We start from the raw sequence: 23,139 nt of genomic DNA on the forward strand, positions 1-23,139 counted from the left end.
AGAAAACACACCACACCACACCTTTAAACACACCACACTGAAAAACGGAAGGAAAAAAGAGTAGTAAGAGCAAATTCAGGACAAACGGTTGTAGTGTCCTTCATTCAGATCCTCTGCAGATTTCTATTCTTTTCTTTTCGAGTGAGAGCATCAGATAAAAGCTTAATGCATAAAGACTGAGTGAAAAAGCAACTGGGATACATACATTCAATTTAACAATAAAGTGGGCGGATCCATCAATAGTTAGATTTATATACCACTTCACAGGTAGAATAGACACCAGCTGACATGTTGTATTTTTTATTACTGGTATAGCTGGAGGGTTTGTGTTAGTAAACAACCACCATGCTGGTAAAAGCTAAAGCCATTGAGGTTGCACTTTAAGATGCAACATATGGAAGCAAATCACTGCAATAATAATTTGAATTGTACCCGCAAATGAATGCCAAATTTTGAAATTTAGAGTAGAGGTATGTGTGGCAGCACGCCACATTTGCATATTCTGGCTCCAGCAGTAAAACAGTAGTAGTAGTACATCCCCTAAAAACCTGTGAGTAGCATCACTGATCACTGTTCTACAGTACACAGACATAAAAATAGCAATACCTGCACCATCCCATGTTATTGCTTTATAATTATTATCATACAAAAAGACATGAAAATGTGGACAGCTTATTATTAGAGGCTTTCAACTTTTACTCAGTCACAGGCTGTCTTTGTTTGCGTATGTTGTGGGCTGAATGCTGCAAGTGTGCACAAACTCCCCAGATATTACAAGATGACCAGTTGGATATCATTCCCTGTAGCATTATGGGAAACAGTAGCTATGCAGATGGCCACAATATTGCAGCAGTTATTTCTGTCCTGACACACCAGCCAGTCACAGAATCTCATCTGTGGCTCAGAGAATTAACTGTAAGCTACTTCTGCTTCAGTTTGACATCACAGCAGTAACTATGCTTAATATTGCATCACGTGAATATTTGGAAATGTGCTTACAGTATAGCCAGCGCAAAACTATTCTTTAGATATTGGACCAGTTTAGGGTGGCAGGCATTGAAGAGCTGACCTATTTTGAGATTTGGACTCTGGCGTGACACTTTCTCTTTCTGTCCTCTGCCAAAAGAGCCTTTAGGCACTGAGGGGTTTTGAATTATGAGGGATGAATTACTTGCTGCCAGGAAAATTGCTGCTTTTGTTTCTCTCCAAGACCAAAAGATAGAGTAGTGGGGCTCGGTAAATCATCCTGAGCCTGCCCCCTGTCAGTGCATTTTGCAACAAATATACTGAGGGGCGGACATGTACAGATTGGGTGCTGTTTGCAGCTGACAGAGTGATGGCTCCTGAAATAGGCTATCCCATGAGTCGCAGTGCGAGACTCTGGTTCTCCCCCCTCTGAGATGCTCCTCATGCTTCCAGCCAAGCAGCTATAAATCGCCACACTACTTCCGCCTCTGGCTCTCTGTGACATTTCATTTTACGTCACAGGACGCAGTTTATCCCCTGGAGAAGTGAGTGCACCTGGGACACAGTGGGGTGGACGTGCAGGGGCTGGAGCAACAGCAAAGCTTCAGAACTGCTATTTTAAACCCTCTTGTCACTGAGAATCTGAACATCTGTCTGACAGGTCTTCAGCTTTGTTTGTTTGGATTTTTCAACTTATGGCTAAACTAGTGGAGCACAGCTGATAATATATCATCAGCCTAGCAATTGAGTCATGAAGGGAAAACAATTAAGTTTTAGCACATATTCACTTTGGGAGTGAGATTTTAACAATTTATTCTCACATTAAAACAAGTTAAAACTTTAATTCAGTTCAATTGGTGGTTATAGTAGTTTTATTGGTTTATAATAATGCCATTACTTCCAAATAGTCTGTGTTGTAACCTGAGAAGCCCTTGGTTATAGGACTGGTCAAAAATTAATGAACGATTCTTTTCGACTGATACATTTGTGAGTTTGACTGATGCGGGCTCTGTACTGCTCTGTACTTGCTCCAGGAAATAGCTGGATGCTAGCACTTTTCAGTCCAACAATGACCAAAGCACTATAAATTTAAATATATATTATATATATACAACCTGAAACAGCATTACAAACTCAGCCAGTACCTGTGTGACAAAATTCAGCTTTAAGTCATCTGATATGGATTTCATTGTTCCTTGACGACTGCACACACAAACCCAACCACAGCAGTGCTTCCCTTTCACTTAGTAAGAACAGTCCTTCAGCCTTGAAGGCTGTGTAAGCTGTGGGACAGATCAACATGTCTCATGACTACAGGTACATGACACAGACCTGAATCCTGACTTCTGTTCTGTGTTCGTTTTCTTCATTTTCATTTGGCATTGCTGGAGGTATATATGCACTTTGGAGGCACCATCGTTTTGCACATTATATTGTCCTTTACCAGCATAATGATTGATTGGCTCAGGTACTGCAGCAACTGTCCAATCGAATATATCCACTGATATGACTGACATGGCGGCCCCTGGTCAGAGTGATGATCTATCCATTGAGGAAGGGGCTCCCTGTACTGGGTCAGAGCCATTGGTTAATTTCATATCTTTATAATAAATAAATCAAAAGGATTTGCAGGACATAATTGTGTATTCTGCCTACATGGTGGCCTGGCTTTGGTCTCAGTAGACAGTGCCTGTTGGCCTGTAAGCTTGTGGATATTAGTCATAATGCCTGCTGCCTGCAAATTTGGGCGAGACTCGCTGCTGCACTTTAATTCGCACTTTTAGCATTTTGATTTAAATACTGTCGTCATCTCCAGCTCAATTCCGGATGGCATGGCAGTCTCCTTTCAATATCCCCTTCACTACAGGAAACAACAACAACCTCCAAGCTTCAACCTACACACTGAAAAAGATTTGAATCTCCAAATCACACAGTTGATGTGCGACAGTATTTTGCCGGGACACTGTTGCTGCATCGTGGGCTCAGCGCTGCCCAAAACCATTATGATTGGCTTAAAGAAATGATAACAAGCCAGACTGATAAAGGTGCAGTCAGACCGTGACACAGCACTGTGGATGTAGGTCTGGCTATGTGAGACTATTTTGCATGTGACATGACACACAGTGACTGGCAGTTGGAGCACTTTGATGCTCTTCCAGTTTAATCATCAGTACAAAATATGAACAAAAAGGTACAAGACTTTGTCCATAGAAATGTACAGTGAGAAGTTAATTATGAATCCCAAGGTGCATTTCAGTAGGAAACATCCAATCACAAGCTTAAATCCCTGCTGTATGTGCCACTATCCACCAGCAGAGGCTCAAGATTAGATAAAGATTCGGCATCGCCATGTTTCTATGTTATGGAATTTTGAAACTATAAGAAAAGAGTGGGGAAACATTTTAAAAGAAAAATGTTCAGCGATGGGAACATGAAAAAGCAATGCCCACCAAAGTTATTCTAAAGTTGATTTCTTGACTTACAATGCCTGTAAATGGAGCAAAGCTTTCAAATACTCTCCCTTCAAAAATGAAGCACACATGAAGAAATGGCAGGAGAACAGGCAGGGCATGACTCTCAAGCTGAAAGGAATTGTAAGACTGGATTTAGCCAAAAGCTTTGAAAAAAAGTGCTGGCTTATAACCTGACGGCGGAATCCTGCCTTTACAATAAGGATTTAAGGGCTTCAGTGCTCTCTGTGAGGTGTTTACACAGATGGGATTTTTACAAGGACGCAGTTCAGGCAGATAACTCCTGTGCTGTCCAAGGTGGACTGAAAGGTCACGGCCACAGTTCACACCTGTGTTCCTGTGCCAGGGATAAGAAGCTCTTATCCTGCTTTTCAGGCCAGCTAGAGGTGAAGCTCAGGTCGTTTCAGGTCTTTTCAGGTCAATGCAGGAGCCAGCCATCTCCCCAGCAACCAGCAAGGTCCAACAGCCTGGTGAAAAAGACTGAAGGGCTTGGCTCCAAGACGCAAGATAATGATTTAATGGAGGAGGAACCAAGGAAAATGGAAACGTGATGTCCTTTTCAAACAATGCAGTGTCTGTCTGAGCCAGACAGGAATCAGCCTGCGACTTTATTTTTATTTATAACAGAAACATGGACGTCAGTGATGTCCACATCGGACAGAGGTTTCTGAAGGGACGTTTTAAAGCCACATGTATTTGGTCTGGCTGTGTCAAGCTAGGTAGCAGTAATTGCTGATTGAAAAGCTCAGGCAAAGTTTATATAGGCGATTATAGCATGGTATCAATACCTGACATCCATTGTATTTAATGTAAATAGATGTGAATTCAAACAAAAGCAGAGCACCAAATTCATGCTTGCATTACCTGATCAGTCATATCAATGCATCATCTGGTGCATCTGCAGTGTCAGGACCAGAACCACCAGGCTGCCACATGCATTCAAAGTCACTCTATATAGACCAGGATCACTACAAACCACTCACTCACTGCATTGAATATCTGTATTCCCTTATTTGGCACAGGTCACTTCTATTTACTGTACTCACATATATATTATGTCATAATGTGTACCATTTACTGTCGTGTATTTAGTGTTTTATTTTCTTGCACTTTGGCAAAGGTCTTTTAATTCTGCCATGTGTGTGACAATGATTGCCTGAAATGAGAATGATGCTTCATTTGATTTGACTTGACTACCAGCTGATCAGTAACATCCAATCATATTCATGAATCCTACCGACTTTCTATTTTCAATCTTTTCTATCCAAGGGATTGTCATGAAATTTGGCACAGACAGTCATTCACATCAGAATGAACTGAAACAATGTTGGTGATCATAACTAAGCATAACTAACTATAATTTTGAAAATGCCACAAACAAAAGACAAACAGAAGCACCATGTTACATCACTATACAAACAAATAAACTGAGAGTAGGAGTCTCAGTACAAATCTGATGAAAATTATTTGAGCATTTAGCAGTGTGATAAGGAGCTTTGATTTTGATTTTGATAATTACTGGTGGAACATTATCAGATCCTTCACTTACCAAAGTAGCAATACCACAACAGAAAAATGCTTTGTTACAAGAAAAATTACTACAACAAAAAAGTTCTGATTATGAAAAATGTCCTTGTTTAGTGCAAAACCATAGTTGCATGCTGTAATCACAGAGGAGGCAGACAAAACACCTGCTGAGAGCTGACATGAGTGAAAAGCACAACAAACATACTTTAGGAAAGATCAATGATTTGTTGATGTTTTAATGTATCATAATGAGAGTTTTTTATTGTTGGTGAAAAGTAAAAATCTGTCAGTTCTTGGCTGAACTATTAATTACAGTGTCAAAATTTAAGAATAGCTGACATAGCCATTCCATCTCGCTTTTTTCATATCATAGGCCATAGATGAATCACTAAGCGGGTCTACCACAGACAGACCCAGGGGCTCTGCATGTTACTGCAAGCGCTAATTATGAATAATGTCCCTAGTCATTGGTAAATTACTTGTACAACAGTAAATTCCAGGCTCAAAACAAAAGTTATAATGTGTTTTGTGTTAGAAAATCATCCTCCACACCTACTTCCTATACAAAAACCACTGTTACATGCTGTGAATCATAAAAGAAAACAGTAGGTGGAATTATATTCCCCACCTCAACAATGATGATATATCCTCCACTCACTTCCAAACTCTGCCAACCTGATATCTAATTAACTAACTCAAAAATGCATCATGAGTTTAACTCCTCTGTTGGGAGTCAGGTGTCCCTATTATCACATGACTCACACTGGACTGAATTTCTAAAAACAGGATTAACTCTTTGTTGTCTTTTTTTGTCTTACAGAATCCACGTATCGGCACCAAGCCAACATTGATGATGAGGTTGTTACCATGGAGATTCTGGACACTGCAGGGCAGGTGGGAGAAATTATCCCACCATTGTGTCAAGCGTTTTCATTTGAGGCATTGAAACAAAACATAATGTAAAGCCTTTTGTGCATGCCAACATCAAAAAGTGACATTCAACAGAACTAAATATGACATCTGGGGGGGGGGGGTTACATGCTCTACCAGATGAGTTACAGGGCACCACCCTACCCATGTATTTAAGATAGCCAACTCTGTCTTTGTGCGTCATCAAAATATCTGTTTTTATCCTTTCCTTCTAGTATAAATATTGTGAGGTGACGAGGAGAAAGGAAAATTAAACACCATATAAGATTCTTTTCTCTATATTTTTTTTTACATGAGGAGTGATGGAAAAAAATAATTTAAACTCTAAACACATGGGACTAAATTGAATTTTCACAGAGAACACTGGACATAGGAAGAGCTGACATACACTCCATACTTTAAATCATTGAGATGGCTCCACTTGTTTCTAACACAGTCTAGCATCAGATATCAGGTATCAGCTTGGGATTTGGTGAAGCTATGGACACACTCTTGTGGTCAGAACCGTAGGAGTGGATCTGAGACTGAATGGGCACTTAAAGATGGTCATTTCCTGCAGTCTCACACAAACATGGCCATGAGGGAGAGCTTGCGCAAGAGAGCTGGGTCTGAGGATAAATATGCTGCAGTGCTGCGTAGGTGTTCTGCTGGCAGATGATTTCCCCTGCGACACTTCAGCCAAGTCATCTCTCTCTCATTAGATTGTAGTCTATTTTCAGGGCATTCGGATGAGGTCTGAATGTTTCCAGACATGGCTGCAGTGGATGTCAGACTTCTCCTGACTCTGATTATATCAAAGCGTGGTGCTAAGTCTATCATGATTTGTGGAGGTGGAGTCTTCTTGGTAGCTCATAAATTCCAGGTTCAGAAGTCGGTCAGGTACACAAATGTCAAACTGTCTCGTCTGTCCTCTGGAGGAATGTGGTATTTTTTTAAGCTTCCTCTACCAATAACTATGAGATCAGAATGTGAGCCTCCCTCCAGTCCGGCTATGATTTAAAGTCTGCCACATGCACAGTTTACAGCTGGAAGGACGGTTTCTGCATCGACATGATCAAATTAGGAGCAAAGGCCTGAATGTTCACGTTCCTCAGATGGCTGCAGAATTAAATTTCTGTCTTAGGCAGGTGTTGGAGAGCAGAGGGAGAGTCAGGAAATGAACAAAAACGATTTTCCATAAAGAAACTAGATGTCTTGCATGCGAACATGGCTGTAAACTGCCCAGAATAAATGTTTTTATGTTCAAACCCAAACGGGCATAAAAAGTCAAAGCGCACAAGGACTGAAAATACTTGTTTCAAATTGTCACTTATGCAAGAGCTATTAAGAAAAATCCTCTACAGCCAGTTATCTTAGCTTAACACCTAAGACTAAAACAGGGGAAACAGCCAGCCTGAATCTGTCCAAACTAAGTTAAAAACCTCCACCTCCAGGCCCTCTGAGACTCACTATTTAACACATCATATGTTGTTCAATTTGTAAAAAAACCTTAGTCTGGCAGCCAAGAGACACTTCTGCACATAACCTGGCACAAAACCACGGCTTGCCACTTTTACAGTTTAGTTTATGTAAAGATCAAACAAACAAGATCGAATGTGTTAATTGGTTGGCTTCAGAGGTGTTGCTGTAAAGGATTTTGGACAGAGCCTGGCTAGCTGTTCCGCATTTCCAGTCTTTATGCTAAGCTAAGCAGCTGTAGATTTATATTTACCATACAGACATGACAGTGGCATCAAGCTTTTCATCTAATTCTCTGCAAGAGACATAATACAAGAATTTCCCAAAATGTTGAACTGTTCCTTTAAGAGTCTTCTGAAGAGTTCAAGTTAGAAGTTCATCACCGTGATTTTGTCCTGATTTCAGGAGGACATCCAGCAGAAGGAGGGTCATATGCGTTGGGGTGATGGATTCGTCATCGTGTATGACATCACAGACCGGGGAAGCTTTGAGGAGGTGGCGCCGCTCCGGAGTCTCCTAGAGGAGGTGAAGAAGCCAAAGAATGTCCCTCTGGTCCTGGTGGGCAACAAGTCGGACCTGGACCATGTCAGGCAAGTTGGCACAGAGGAAGGCGAGCGGCTGGCGGCTGAAATGGCATGCGCATTTTATGAATGTTCAGCATGTGCTGATGAAGGTGGCGCAGTGGCCGAGGCTTTCCACGAGCTCTGCCGTGAGGTGAGGCGTCGCAAGGCCGTGCAGGGCAAGGCCAGACGCCGCAGCTCCACCACACACGTCAAACAGGCCATCAACAAGATGCTGACCAAGATCAGCAGCTAGGGATGAGCCACAATAAAGTCTGACGATACAAGAACAAAAAAAAGTAAATCTTTGTTATGTAAATGTTTCAAACAACTATTGGCTCCGAAATGGACAAATTGTGACGGATTTGATGTGGAATGTGTTCTTTCCTTATTCTCTGATCATTTTCCATCAAAACATCCCAAGCGCAATGTCTCCTCATTCTGGAAAAGGAAACCGATGTTGTCGCTGGAGCCTCAACAGATTCTTTCTCGTCCAAACATTTGAGCTCATTTGGATCAAAATAATCCTGGATACTGGTGATATACGAGTTGTTTTTATGATGAATCATTAATAGGATGAGGTTCTCACTTTCTTTTATTTTATTTTCTCATCCAACTCTCTTTAAATCAATAAATAAGCCAGAAGGGAGACTGAAAAATTATGCATGCAAACTGTCTCATTTAGCATGCAGAGAATTCAAGTATTTTCTTATGAGAAGATTTGTAGTTTCCTCTCTGTATCTTTGTGTGTAGAGGAATACTGTGATGTGCTTCAGGCCACATGTTTAACTGTTCTGTATGCAAAGAAATATATAATCCGAGAACTACTATTAGATAAAAGTAGATTCACCGTCCTTCACCCGTGTCAGTCCTAGAAAACTCCTCAGAGTTGTCGGTGCCTGTCCTTCAAACAAACCTTGTAACGAACTGATCTGCAGTGGACTGTTTGTCAAAGACACGTGAACTCCAGATCTTTTTCTCAAGGAACCAAAGGACTGGTTCAGAACATGTGGAGGCCTATAGACCTATGAAGAGAAGCAGTTGCCACCCATCCCAGCATGCCACATTCCAGGGATACTCTTCATGGCTGTAATGTTAATACTGTAATCTACAGTATGTATAATATAGTATATTGCCTTAAGCACGGCTGTGTCTGGAGGCGTGTACAGAACCCAAAGGCATCTACAGTAGGTGATACTGTAATTGTTGAAATGTAATATCTGTTTCTTTCTCATGTATGTGACTCGTCCATGATCAAAACTACCAGCTGTGCACTTGTAATTAAAAACTGAGATATATCCTAGTCTTCTCCTATGTTTGGTTGATATCAATGTAAATGTTGTTTGACTGATATTGAAGCCTTCAGTCACACCATCAAATGTCACATTAACATGGTCACATAGTGTCTGCAGACCAATCTAAACCTGGGCATTTTTCATTTTGTGTGTCAGATTATTCCACAAAACTTTAGTGAACAAATATCGAATAGATTTATGCTGTGGAGGACACAGACAACACCAGCTGAGAGCTGACATTAGTGAGAAGCTTCAACATACTTGTAGACGGATCAATGATTTGTTGTTTTTTCTTCTGTTGTTGATTACTAAACATTTTTCAGCCTAATCAAATGAAACAACGTGACAAGTAAAACTCATCCAGTTCTTGGCTGAACTATTATTTACAGTGTCAAAAATTTAGGAAGCACTGACGGAAAACATTGCATCTCCTGGGGCTTTTTTTTGTTTGTTAGTGTTGAACCCAATGAGTCTGTCCATAGTCATGGCTGTGTATTAGTTAATTTAATAATATAACTGCATGTGGGTAAATGACCTATGATTGGAATATTATATTAACTATAAAGTCCCTACTGAGGCTGTTTTGGTGAATTGAATCAAAACTTAACTTATTCTTTATAAGCACCAGCATAAATATCAACTCTATAACAAGTTCTCACCTGATCATTCTTTTTTTTTCTTTTTTACTAATGCACTGGAAGTCAGAGGACAAGCTTTCTTATCATGGTACAGTCACTGAAAACACTGGGTGGATTCAGTGGCCAGTGCTGCTGCAGCTGAGTGTTTCATCAGTGACAAATCTTCTGAGCATTATAGACATCAAAATATACGCCTCCTTTCACATATTAATTTTCACTCCATTGAATCCTTAAATTTAAACCTTTCACAGGAGTCAACGCTCACTTTTTTTTCTACAAGGAGCACTTGTGCTCTTTAGTTGAGAAATATAGGAGCACATAAAGAACTTAAGAGGCCCAGTGAAAATTTATCAAATAATGTGTTTTTCTTCTATAAAGGGATACAAGGAGATTTTAACAAGCAAAATTATTTAATTTATTTGAATACAAAGAGTACACTAGGTTTTTAATTATTTCTTTCTGTATTTATTTAAGAATTTTGTAATTGCGATGGTCATCATGATGTTGATACTACACAAATACTGAAGGTCCTGCTTCAAAAATATAGTCTACAAGCTTAAATTACAGATATGCTATGATATGACAAAAGGTTCAGTTAGGAGAATTCCCCCCTGACAGTGATATGAAGGGAAAGAAGAAGTCACACTCTGTATGAACTTGAGAAAGGCTCATTTGTGGTTGTACAGTGTTGTTACAGAGTGGAGCTTCTTCCCTCAAAACTGTCTTTGACAAGTACTTAAAGAAGCATGTAGAAAGCGCAAGTCAGCCAAGTGTGATTTACGCCTGACATCGAGTTACTGAATGAATTAACATTAATGAGAGCTGATACGACATTTGTCAGTTTAACCACAGAAAGCGACACTCAGCACCAGCTAAGACGAGGAGCATATTTTCTACACTGTTTTGCTAATGATTATTAGCATCGGAGCTCAGTGAACCTGTGTATCTTAACAACTACAGTCAGTCATAGCTTCAGCCAATGAATATTTCACTGTCACTTGCCAATTTTCACTGGCTTAAGCAGCAGGCTACTACTTTTGTAGGCGGCCCACTTTCAGCTCAGCCAGCAGTCCACAGCAGGACTGTGCTGATGAGTTGAGCATCTGATTTTTTTTCAACGGTCAGCACATTGACCACAGCATCGCCATTGTTGTTGTTAACTTCAGACGCTGCTTGGCCTGAATTTTGTAATACTTTTTATTCACACACGGTGCTCCTGAATACATTTTACAGTTCACAAACATCTATTTTTAGGCACAAATGTGAGTGAAATGCTTGCACTGTCAAGCCTTTTTTTTTTACATTAAAACTATTTTCACTTCCTTCCACATGTAGTAGCCAAGAAAATCAAAGCTATGGGTTACCCACTTCTGACAGTGTACTGTATTAAAAAAGAAAACTTCCCACTAAATACACCCCGTCATTTCAAACAGATTGCTGACTCAGGAAGAGGACACAAAAACAAGAACTTTAGTTTGGGTGAAGCAGGGAGGAGTGGCTCAGATATCTGGCGCATAATTACTAGAGGCTAAAAACCAGGGAAAGGAGCCACAGTGCTCCTCCTTGTCCTGACCATTTGGAAACTAAAGGGACGATGCCAGATTTTCTCCATTGCTGCAATAAGAAGTCTGACCACAGAAAAAAAACCTCCTAGTCCAGTTGGTGAAGTTAGTTTATCACTGCAGAACAGAGGGAGACAATACAAGATAAAGATGTGGTGTAGTGGATGTGTGGGACTGCTTTACTGTTACTCCTGACACTCAGCAGGCTGCTGGGCAGGTTGATCAGCTCCAATCACCTTCAAGCAATTCTGAATGCCGCTGGAAGTTTGACCTTCTGCTGTGCTGACCGAAGGGTCAGTCTCCAGATTTGATGCCCCAGGTGGCCAATAGTCTCTTTATCCTTTATTGTGAAACCACATGAGTGCGAGCGCACACAGACACACAAAAATAAAAAATTGAGCAAGCAATATTTCTAAACACAGATTATGTGATGGTTAAATTGCTCCACTACTCCATGTTTAAATTTTAAAGCTGCATTAACTGAGTGTTTTGCCATTTTGGGGTCAGTGGAATAAGCTACAAACATTCATTTATAGTTTTATCCACTTATAACGTTGATAAGGAGAACTTGATTGTTTTATTCACACATCCATCAGACATGGAGCAACATTTGCATTTATTTGGAGTCATGTTTGTGGCCAAATGTTGGCTCTAACTCCAATATATCTTTGCTGTGTTCATCAGTCAGCCACTAACTGTCTGTCATTTGAAGCTGGGCAGGTCACATAAAGGGCATTTAAAAATGGCAGCTGGAAATTAGATTGATGAGAGGGGTGTGACTGAACCAAACCAGTAAAAACCCCTTCCAATTAGATCATCATTTACAAACAAATGGATACAACACTATCTCTAAGAGTAAGTGCATGGCCTGCAGTGGTCATGCTCTCTTACTATCATTGGAGAGGGAGAGAAGTATTTAAGACGCCCCAGAAGGGAGGGGGGCGAGGGTTGAATTGGAGTGCGTCTTCTCCCCAATTTCCTGTCATGCTATAACGCTCTGAAAGTTGGTGCAAAGCAGGGTCGGGAGTTCACAGCACTGTGGGGCCACTTGTCAATTTCCATCGCTGTGACGGCAGACACACATACATGGTGGCTATGTTGCAAAGGGAGGCTACAAGGGGAAACACAGACACCAAAAGGTGCTCAACAGTGGAGAGGATTGAGAAAATCACTGTGGTGGAATAAAAGGGAGAAGAGTTCTCACCGCCAGTGGGGTTTTAGGTTCTGTGTGGACGTGACGCAGGCACCACATGGGGCACGAAGATGTGTCACTGCAACTTTCTGGGAGTCAAGTTAACACAATTTTCATCTCTTACATCAATGTAAGGTAGAGAGGAGGAGGGGCAGTCACAGAGTAATTGAGGGTAATAACAGTTGAAACAGGAAGAACTAGACACTTCTTGACCCAAGTGAGTGCCAGGCTGGAAATATTTCTAGCCTGGCTGTGACATGGCTCTCTATGCATCACTATGATTTTTAAAATGCTGCCTACATAGATGGTGTCCACATGTCTAAACCAATCAAATACCACTGAATCCCCTGCCTGCTGATATGCTCCAAAACTAACACAGTTAAACAACTTTGGTTGTCTGCATATACACGTATGGACATGAACATACAACTTCCACCAAAGGCAAAGGCTACCACCTACCCCACACCTCAACCATATCCCAGACCAGGTTACCCACTAAACAGACATCAGCCCTCAAACTCCCAGTAGGACAGTGAACAAGCAGACAACCTAATGTCAAACTAACTAGTGTGTTACTGTGATCAGTAAATGTAATGTAATTACTGAATTTCAAATTGCAATCCTTACAATACTTGTAACTGAAAAAATGATTCACATAACTGTAACACGTTACAGAGTCATGTGTTATTACCTGACGCTGCTCATGCTTATTCTACAACTATGATATCAATACAGCTATAGCACATTGTAAATGTAACATCAGGTGGTTCACAACTCTAAACAGCCTTTATGATAATGAACTGAAAATAAAAATAAAGTTTGAACTCCCTGCAACATGCCCCTACATGAGCTGCAGAAAATGAATGGACAGAAGTTTGAATGCCCAGGATTTTTTTTTTAAGTTAAAACTTAAATAAAACTTGTGTTTCTTTGGTTAATAATAATATTATTGTTTTTATAATTTAACTATTTTCGGAGGGGGAAAAGAGAATAGTATTAGACTGATATGATTTTATACGGGGTTGATCTGATATTAAGCTAGCAGGTAAAAATGAGAGACAAAATAATGCACAGCTTTGTACTGTATCTTGTTGTTTTGTGTTGACATGGACTTGCAATCACGAGTATGCCCACCTAGGAGACAGATGTATACCATTTCATACCATTGCTTCTAATGCGTTATCTTTGCGTCCATGCAGTGTGTCTTGTCATTACTCACAGTTCCTTGGAGAGTCAGGAAGCTTTTCCCCAACAGTCAAACCGTCGGCGGGCCGCTGTGACTCCCCTCACGGCCGCCATTCCTGTCTGCCTCTATTGCCTCAGCGTCTTTGGCACCATCCGAGGCACACTATGAAGAAACCCGTAGACACGATTGAAACGTCCTTCCTTTCTAACGGTTAATGTCTACACGAATAAAGTATGTAGATACTGTTCATACCTAATTAAAAACGGTGTTTCCCACAGTCTCTTCCTCAACCCAGCTAGTGAAGGCGACAGCTAACAAGCTAGCAACCGTCATGGCGTGCTGACGGCGTTCACGTCAATAATAGAGGCTTACTTTGACGTTGTACGTGGTTACAAAACGATACAAATCTTACAGCTTTTGTACCATAATACCAAACAGTACCATAACACACTTTAACTTAACGTTTTCTTTGCCTCTATATTCTCCTCTTCCTCTCTGTCGCCAGTTCTCGTAGGTCCCGCCCCCTGGACCGCGTGAGGTTACAATGATCATCACTGATTGGCTACTGTAACAAGACAGACACCTGACCAACCAATAGACAACAAAGAAATGGAGCATGAGAAGTTCAAGGGCTGCTGTGAACAGAAGACACTTTTATTGCTCCATAAAACCAATAATTTAACTATTTCAGTGCAAAAGTTATTATTGAGCCAGTCCATACTTAAAACGTCCCATTTGTAAACTGAAATGCATATAAAACAAAATTATTATGGAAACAAAATTAGAGAAGGGTATTACATTTGAAAGTCTGGTTACTTAAAAGTACAAATATTTCTACTTCTTGCCCTCTTGTCCTTTGACATGCTTCAGTATTAGTTGGGTTGTGTGCAGTTCATGAAAACACAGACAATTATTGTTATTTATGTCATTTCTTGACTTTGGAAACAACCAAACAAGCTCATCTCAAGCTCTATTTAGTAGCTGATTTGTATCTTTTGATCATATCACATGATCTTCACCAGGCCCTCTGCTCAGTGTCGTGGAATTGTCAATGTTCAAATTTTCAGTTTTCAACATTGAGTGCCGCAGGTCCAGCTCACCTCATCTGCCGATGAAAATCATGTGATATAATCTGAAATTTCAGATAAACAAATATCAAACGGACCTTGAGGGGCGACTATTTTGTAAACCGCTGTTTCCAAGGTCAGGAACGAACTTTTAAACTCAACTTTTATTTCAACTTGGACAAGAGGTTCTTAAAGTTGTTGGAATAATGGAAATTCCAACATCTACAATCTGCTGATGAAGATCATGTGATGTGATTGAAAGCTCCAGAACAGCTAGTGAAAGGATCTTGTGGTTATATTGTTTTGCCAGAGATACAGTATTTATGATGGGTTTTTTTTGGGTTGAATTCTTTCAAACTGCCCCTTATCAGTGCACCAAGTTGCCTGATGCAGCTTTAAGGCATCTTATGTTCATCATTATCTGAGTTCTAGTCTTTTGTGGCATTGTGCTCAGCTGGAGGAAAACATTCAACAAACACTTTTGGAGAGCTTGTAACTATCTCTGCTGATACTACCAATATCTCTGGAGGGAAACAGACATCTATGGAGCAGAAATAATTCCCATATCCTCACAGAGGATGACATCCCCATACATCCTGTTTAGATATGCAGTCATGGAGAAAATTAGCTCTGTGGTGATTTCAGCACACTCACATAAATAACCAGGAGAGAACATTATGACTGGCAGACAGAACGACTGAGATAAAAATACAACAGGAGATAATCTATTGTCGATAAACAACCCAACCCCTGGGAGATCAATGAAAGAGATTTTGGATGGTCACATGTACAGTATGTTCACTTTTATGAACTTTTTTGGTAACCGATGTGTTTTTGAGACCCTCTTTATGAAATTTTCCATTATAAAGGAGAGGAGAGGGAAAAAACAGGCAGGAGAACATTGAAGCTTCATAGCAGAGGAAATGAAAGGGCTGCAGTGAGGGGTAACGTTCCCTCTGTAAACAGGCCGACTCTCCAAAGCTCTTCTCCCCTCTTCAGTCCAATCTCCTACAAATAACACATACTTCTTCCCTGAGAGGGCTGGCGATACACTGACAAGCTGTTTAAGTTGGAATTGAAGAGTTTATTTCCAAAAAGCTCCACAGAACATCCGCTGTGGAGGAGAAAAACATCATCGCTTCAAGTTTATCATTCAGTGTCTTTCTTTTAATGTTATGGAGCAGCCAGTCTGTGAGGTTCATCAACTTCAGGCTGCTTCTTTAACTGTAACATATTGTACTATAGAAATCTTTGTGTAAAGGTTTTACACACAAATTCACAAATCTGCAAAAGACCCACCAATTTAAACAGTATGCCTACCTAAAATTCAAACATGGTACTTTTTATGATTATATCTTAGGTCTTGAAAAGACTTTTGGAAAAAAAAGTATTACTACTAAGATTTTTTACTAACTGTGGGGAAAATGGGAATTTCTCTGTAAGAAAAGCTAAGTAAATATTTTTCTATTCACTTATTTACTACTGAACAGTGTCTTAATTGTCCCTAAAGTTAGTACAAAATTACAGGAAAACCTCTTAGAACATATTTTTTTACAGGATCATGAAATAAAGTTTTACTGATGATTCTGAATGGGTTTTGGTTGCCCCGACTCTTCAGTTGAGAATGAAGTTAAACCTTTCACTTTCAAGATGCAACCAGAATAATTCTACTTCTATTTACTAGGCACATTCATGCTCTCCAGCAGATAAATCAATTTCTACTTTAGACACTCAGTAAGCTTCATTTTAGTCCCAGCCTCAGGACAAAATCTAAACTTTTCACATCTCAAAAATCAAATTACTGAAAGGAAATCTTAGACAATACCAACCATCCTCTCCACAACATTCTGGCAGGACAGAGAAGCAGCTACAGCTGCAGCAAACATCTCATCTCACTGTGCTGCAGAACAGAGAGGTTCAGGAGATCCTTTGTTCCCACTGCCATCAGGCTATACAACACTTCAGCCAATGGAAGTGGACTAATCTAATTATTATTGTTTATTTATTATCAACAATGAGATAATGGACACATGAATTTCTCCTAGGAGATAAATAAAGTATCTATCTATCTATCTATTCCTGAAGATAAAACCTTTTGATTTTAAAGGGATAGTTTGACATTTTGAGAAATAGGCTCACTTATTGGTACTAAATATGAATCTAGAGCCAGCTGGCAGTTAGCTTAGTTTCCATTCTTAGGTAAGCTAACATTTATTTATATTTAATGGACAGATATAAGACTGGTGTTAATCTTCTCAAATGACTGACTCAAGAAAGTAGTAGTATACGAATATTTATCAAAAATGTGGAACTTGATGATGACTGGATGAGCCCATGGTTCATTTTTTTAAGTTAGTTTTTATATTAAATGGCTTCAATGGACTTTAACAAATGAAATTAACATTTATACACAATGCTACAGAAGTATAATGAAGTGGTTTGTAGTACAATATGTTTTGAAATGTGAAATACTGCAGTATACAAGCTGTTCATAAGTTACCTAAATGCTACTGAGGTATTTCTTGTGGTAAAAACACTATGAGCTGTGGAGAATCCCCTCTTAAATCTACATGCAGAAAGTTTTTACTGTTCTTAGCTCGTAAAAAAGAACCAGTGGTGGCATCTTGCCATGTAGACAGTTTTGGATCTTGGAAATGAAAGGAATTCACCTGGAACTATTTTCTTTAAGACAGAGACAGTACCACTGAAAACTGTAAACAGTGAGATCAACCCCACGTACTAACAAACGGTTTCTATAAAGACAAACTGCTGTTAAGTTCTTTTTCAATGCGGATTTTATTACTACGTCTCTCTGTCTCTCTCTCTCTCTCTCTGTGGGTATGTGTGTGTGTGTGTGTGTGTGTATGTGTGAAGCATTTAGGACAAAAGTGTGTTACACTCTCTTCATGTGAACATATACATGTCGGCATAGAAGTATGACAAACTGTGAACCAAAGTAGAGGATTTCCATCTCTCTGTTTCTCCCTCTATCCTTCTGTTGCCATGACAACCAAGGCCCTTCCTTGTTTAAAGACACTCACTATGGTGACCAAGGCGTTGCTGTAGAGTAGGCAGTTCTGAGAGGGAAAAAAAGGTTTCTTACACACACATACACACAGACCCACACCCACACACACACGCACACACAGACCCACACCCACCCTGTGATGAAACCTCTGATACATTCTGAGACTTACACACTGAACTGCATAAAATGGAGTGAAGATAAATTATAGAGCTGCCACTTTAAAAACTGCAACAATCCTGTACAGTTACACCTTATAGCTGCAGCATAGAGATGAAACACCAGCTTTTATCAGATAACATAATTCCCCTGAAGGAAGTACGACTTTGTAAAACAATGAGAGAAGCCTTCACAGAAGAGTGGGTCAGATATCAACTTTCTTCTTCTGAAATCCACAGTGTTTGTTGTTTGTGAGTTGATTTTGTGTTAACCTGCGACCCCAAGGTGGCTGCATCACAGCAGTGCCAGCGCTTCATACAAAAGTGAAGCTATTGTATTTCAACAACATTTAATATGAAATTTAATTATTTTTGTGATTATTTTTTATTTTTCGGTGTGCTCCTCGTTGCTAAGCAACATCCTCTTGTATGCTTCCTTTTCACATCTACCTGGAAAAGTTCATCCAGTCCAACCCTGGTATTGTTGGATTAAAGCTGCACTAATACATTTAATTTTGTTCAGTGGGGAGCAGAAGAACTGATTTGGCTAATGCATTAGCACACAACTGCTGTTTTACAAACAGAGCAGACACGGAGCTACATTAGCATTTATTTACAGTTGTGTGTGGCCACCTGATGAATAACTGGGTCTGGTTACAACTGGCCTTTGGTTTTTTGGATGCTTGCTAACTCTGTGTGTGCTGTTTGCTGCTGGGCAGGAAGTAATCAGTGGGGTTATCAGAGCTGTTTTTGCTGAAAACTGAAAAGCTGCCTGCTGCTGGAATGAGGTTGATGGGAGCTGAAGGACACTAAGACACTAAGTAGAACTGCAGAGTTGGGTGATAATACCTAGTGGGTTTGTCCCATCAAGCGACTCTTTTCACATTAGGCTACACATAATCATATTTTCATATTTCATATTTTCCATTGTTAATAAAAAAATGTTTTGAAGCTTCAACATTTCTCTGGGATTCGTATTATTTATGGATGTTTGTGTTGTGTCATGTCTTATAAAAATGCAGCTATTAACTTACATTTACTGAGCCATAAAACTGCTCAACAGTGACATGAAATGTATGGTGTAAAGGTGAATCGCACAATCACACTGATGTGATGGTAAATGGACTGCACTGAGCTTTTCTAGTCTTATCAACCTCTCAAAGCCCTTTCCACTACAAGCCACATTCACCCATTCACACACACATTCATACATACATTTTCTATGGGATTAAGGATCATGTTAGAAGGAAGAAGGAGGATGGATATGTGGAAGAATCTGTTTTGTTTGGGAGGACAACGCCCCCTACTGGTTTAATGTATTTATTATAGGAGTGTGTGACAACTGTCTAGATTTCTACCTAAAACGTAACTACAAGATGCAAAGAATTAGGACAGAAACTTCACGATTATCCTTTTACTCAAAGCAGATTTATACAAACACTGTTGACCTGGACAATCACAGAGCGGTTTCTGACTGGCATGGGGGCTGCAGGCAGGCAGGGACCTGCGGCAGATGAGAGATTTGAAATTCCATGTTAAGAATGCAAGAAATCACACTGGCAGCAGATTACCATCAGGCTGCCAGTGGTCTGGTATGCAACACATGTCTAAGACTGGGGAACAAATGTGAAGCACGGCACAAACTGTGGGGCGGTTTCAGCGTTTAAGGTGTCACAGAGGGTCAGAGGTCGACTGATGTGGGACAATACTAAACCTGAATACTCACAGGAAGAGAGCTGAGTCACTTTGTAAGGATAATAGAAACTGACATGTATAGTATGAGGAGAATTCTTAGTGAATATGGTGGTGAATTGTATTAGCGTGACATAAGTTGAAGGTGGGATGATTTCCACGAGAAGAATAATGTAATGTTATGTCATAGTGTAGTTTATCTCTCTCTTGCTGCTGAATGTATTCAGGGTGGTCTGCAGGCTGCAAGCTTCACATTCTGTCCTGTATAAGCTGTGCTGCTGTTAGTCTCAACAAAACAGTCTTTTATTAAGCTTGTCATCACTTTATTTTCCCAGTAAAAGACCGGAGCCTTTTTTTCAGATTAACTGTGGAACATTAGATTTCTGCTGGATGTAAATCTCTACTTTTCTCTCTACACAAACATCAGACAAATATGAGACTATTAATAACTGTTAACTGTAATGATATTGAGACTTGGACATTTATCATTTTGCCTGGATAAATGGTAAATGGACTGCACTTATATATAGAGCTTTTATTTAACGCTTTACAATGGAAGCCACATTCACTTATTCACACAGCGCTTTGTTCTCCACACACACAGTAGCGCTTTTTTTTTTTTTTTTCTTTACCATATACAAACATTCACACAACAATGCCACAATTTGAGGGTCAGCATCTTGCCCAAGGACACTGCGACATGCGAATTGGAGGAGATGGGAATCGAACCCACAACCTCCTGAGCCGCACCCACCCATACTTATTCACTTTGGATGTGTCAGAAATAAGGAGCTGCACTTCCCCTCAGTCTTGTTTAGCATTTTAGCGTCTTTCAGGTCATTATTTTGGTGCTTTGGCCCCGTGACTTCACTGTTGTGGTTCACTCTCACTGTTCATGAACCTTGCCTCTGGCACCAGGCAGCTATTATCAGAAAAACAAAACCTGTACACTACCTGCCCAGAACAAAATGGAAGACAGACAAAGTTAGCAAGGAGAACATTGTGGAGTTCATGGAGTGCAAGACAAAACTAAAAGGAGAGAGAATATTGGTCAACAAGTCCAAATTAATGCTAATATTACTCCATATCTGCTGGATGTGTAAATTAGCACCAATTAGCACCTGTTTGCTAACACATTCACCATATCGACTTTAGATGTGACAATATCAGTGTTGTGTTTACACAGGCCGAAAAATCCCTTCATGCAGGTTTATAAAAATGATGTTAAACTGACATGAAATATTCTGAGAAATGTCCGAGTGATGATGCCATTGTTTGAAAAGTAATGAAGTGTGCGTGTGTGTGCAGTGACATATTCATGACTGAATGTGTTTCATATTACCCCTGTAACGTTAGTGCTTAACACAATTAATTTGAAGGCTCGACGTGAAGTGGGCAGCAGATGAAAGGCTGTGCTGCGGTCCAGCAGGTTTCCCTCTCTGTGGCTGTGTGCTGCCAGTCAGATTTTAACACCCGCAGCTTCATGCCAAAAGGGATAAAATACGGTAGTAATCCAAGATGAAGGGATTTTGGGATTATCACTACATTTTCTGAAAGTTGCGTGTGTCAAAGAGGACTTTTTAAAAGTAGAATAAGAGCCAGGACTTCTCTTGCAGTGACCATAAATGGAGAAAAGCAGTCAAACCCTCCCATGTGCAGCTCCGTGACTGATAGACAGTGGAATGCACAGCCGCAGGTATAATAAAAGTTGTTACTTTTAATAACAGAAATCTTGATTTTCAGACAAAAGAACATAAATACAGAAAACAAAAATAATCTTAATACTTATAAATTACAGAAACACATGAGATGCATCACACTTCTCACAAATAAGCAGCCAGACATTAAGATCACGTAACGACCAAATTTACACACCTGAGGCACACAAGAGGGGTTGGTTTTCATGCCACATTTACACCAATATACAGAACGTCAATACAGTTAAAAGTACCATACAATACCACCCACCATTCAGCAGAGAGGGAGGGACACAGTGGACTGAGAGATCGGCAAATAAACCCGTGCAATGACAATATTTCTCACATTTACAAATACCACATTTAAAGTGGACTGGATTTCCTTGCAGTATTAGCTATATTAATGGCTGCATATTCAATTCAGTGTTAGGCTGTGTATCAGTTCAATGCACCCAAAGCTGAGCCAGCGACTCAACCATGTCATAACCAAAAGAAAAGACAAAGTTAAACGCAGCAGAGAATTGCATTTTCTCCAAATAAAATAGTGTGTTTAAGTGAAATCATGTAGTAAAAGAACAGACGGGCTGAAGTGATGCAACTCGTCTCACAAAGGTTTGTGAAATGAGCACAAACTGTAAGAGACTGTTGATGGAGCGTCTGTGACATCAACAATAGAGTTTGATACAACCAGACTGAGGAGCTGAGGCTGTGGTTGGCTGAGAAAGCTGTCAATCAAACAAACAACATTAAAAGACACTTCTCTTTAAGCCTCATTATTATCATAATAACAAATGATCTTTGAACTGTTCCTCTAGTGCTTATGATGAAAAGAACAAACACTGTGAACCAGGGCTGGATTAATCTGCTCTGGGACAAAAATATCCAACTATCCCACCCCCCAAGGTTTATTATTTATCTATATCTATATTTATCTACATAAAAATGAATACATACATGAAAAGCTAGTATAGCAAATCACAGCTGATGGGAAAATTAGCTCATCTAAGATCTGGTTTCATTCACTCTGATCAAAAAGATGAGCATACATTATGTATGGCATTAATTCAATCCTAATTAAGAAAACTGACATCAAACTATCCATCATTTTGGACAGTGTGGAATTTTTAAACAAAATGTATTTAGGAACATGTATATATATATATATATGTATATATATATATATATACACACATACATGCAGTAAGCACAATATTGTCTGAAATAATAAAAGGTAAAGGTAAACATAAGACTCTTTGAAAATTAGCATTTCAGGTTATATTGTGCTCTGCTGAGGCATATTGCAAAATTTAAATTTTTAACTGACTTGATATAGATGAAGAAAGTTATTTACTAATAATATGGTCAAAACTGAGTTAAAACTGACCAAGTTACCACAGACCAGGCAGTACTCCTGGAGCAGTTGCCTACTTAGCTTAGTAGGTTATCCATCCATGATGTATATACTGCATATACTGTATATAAAGATGGGTGTAGCCTCTGTGACGTCACCCATAGGTTTCTGAAGAGTAGTTTTAAAGCTCAGAGTGGGCTGCTTTGCCGTTGCAATCTTGGTAGTGCCTGACTCCCGGCTAATCCAAAAATGTGCAAAGAGGTGGGGCGTGTGTGGAGCCGGTCTGTGGCAGGCATACGCTCACGCACCTGTCACTCAAGGTGGCCACGCCCTAAATTGTGTACAACTTTAAGCCTTAATAAAA

The 23,139-nt window shown here is 39.9% G+C and overlaps 1 protein-coding gene across 1 annotated transcript in view; it reads left to right on the plus strand.

Moving 5' to 3' along the window:
• rerg (RAS like estrogen regulated growth inhibitor) overlaps positions 1-9,200 on the plus strand; it is a 45,113-nt gene extending 35,913 nt beyond the window's left edge. The window contains exons 4-5 of the mRNA XM_022749541.1: positions 5,785-5,858; positions 7,758-9,200. Coding sequence (XP_022605262.1) covers positions 5,785-5,858; positions 7,758-8,168 — 485 coding nt within the window. The 3' untranslated portion in view covers positions 8,169-9,200. The remainder of the gene's footprint in view (positions 1-5,784; positions 5,859-7,757) is intronic.
• Positions 9,201-23,139: the final 13,939 nt, after the last annotated feature.

This window comes from Seriola dumerili, unplaced genomic scaffold, assembly GCF_002260705.1.
Source record: "Seriola dumerili isolate Sdu_G_001 unplaced genomic scaffold, Sdu_1.0 BDQW01000138.1, whole genome shotgun sequence".
Taxonomy (NCBI): domain Eukaryota; kingdom Metazoa; phylum Chordata; class Actinopteri; order Carangiformes; family Carangidae; genus Seriola; species Seriola dumerili.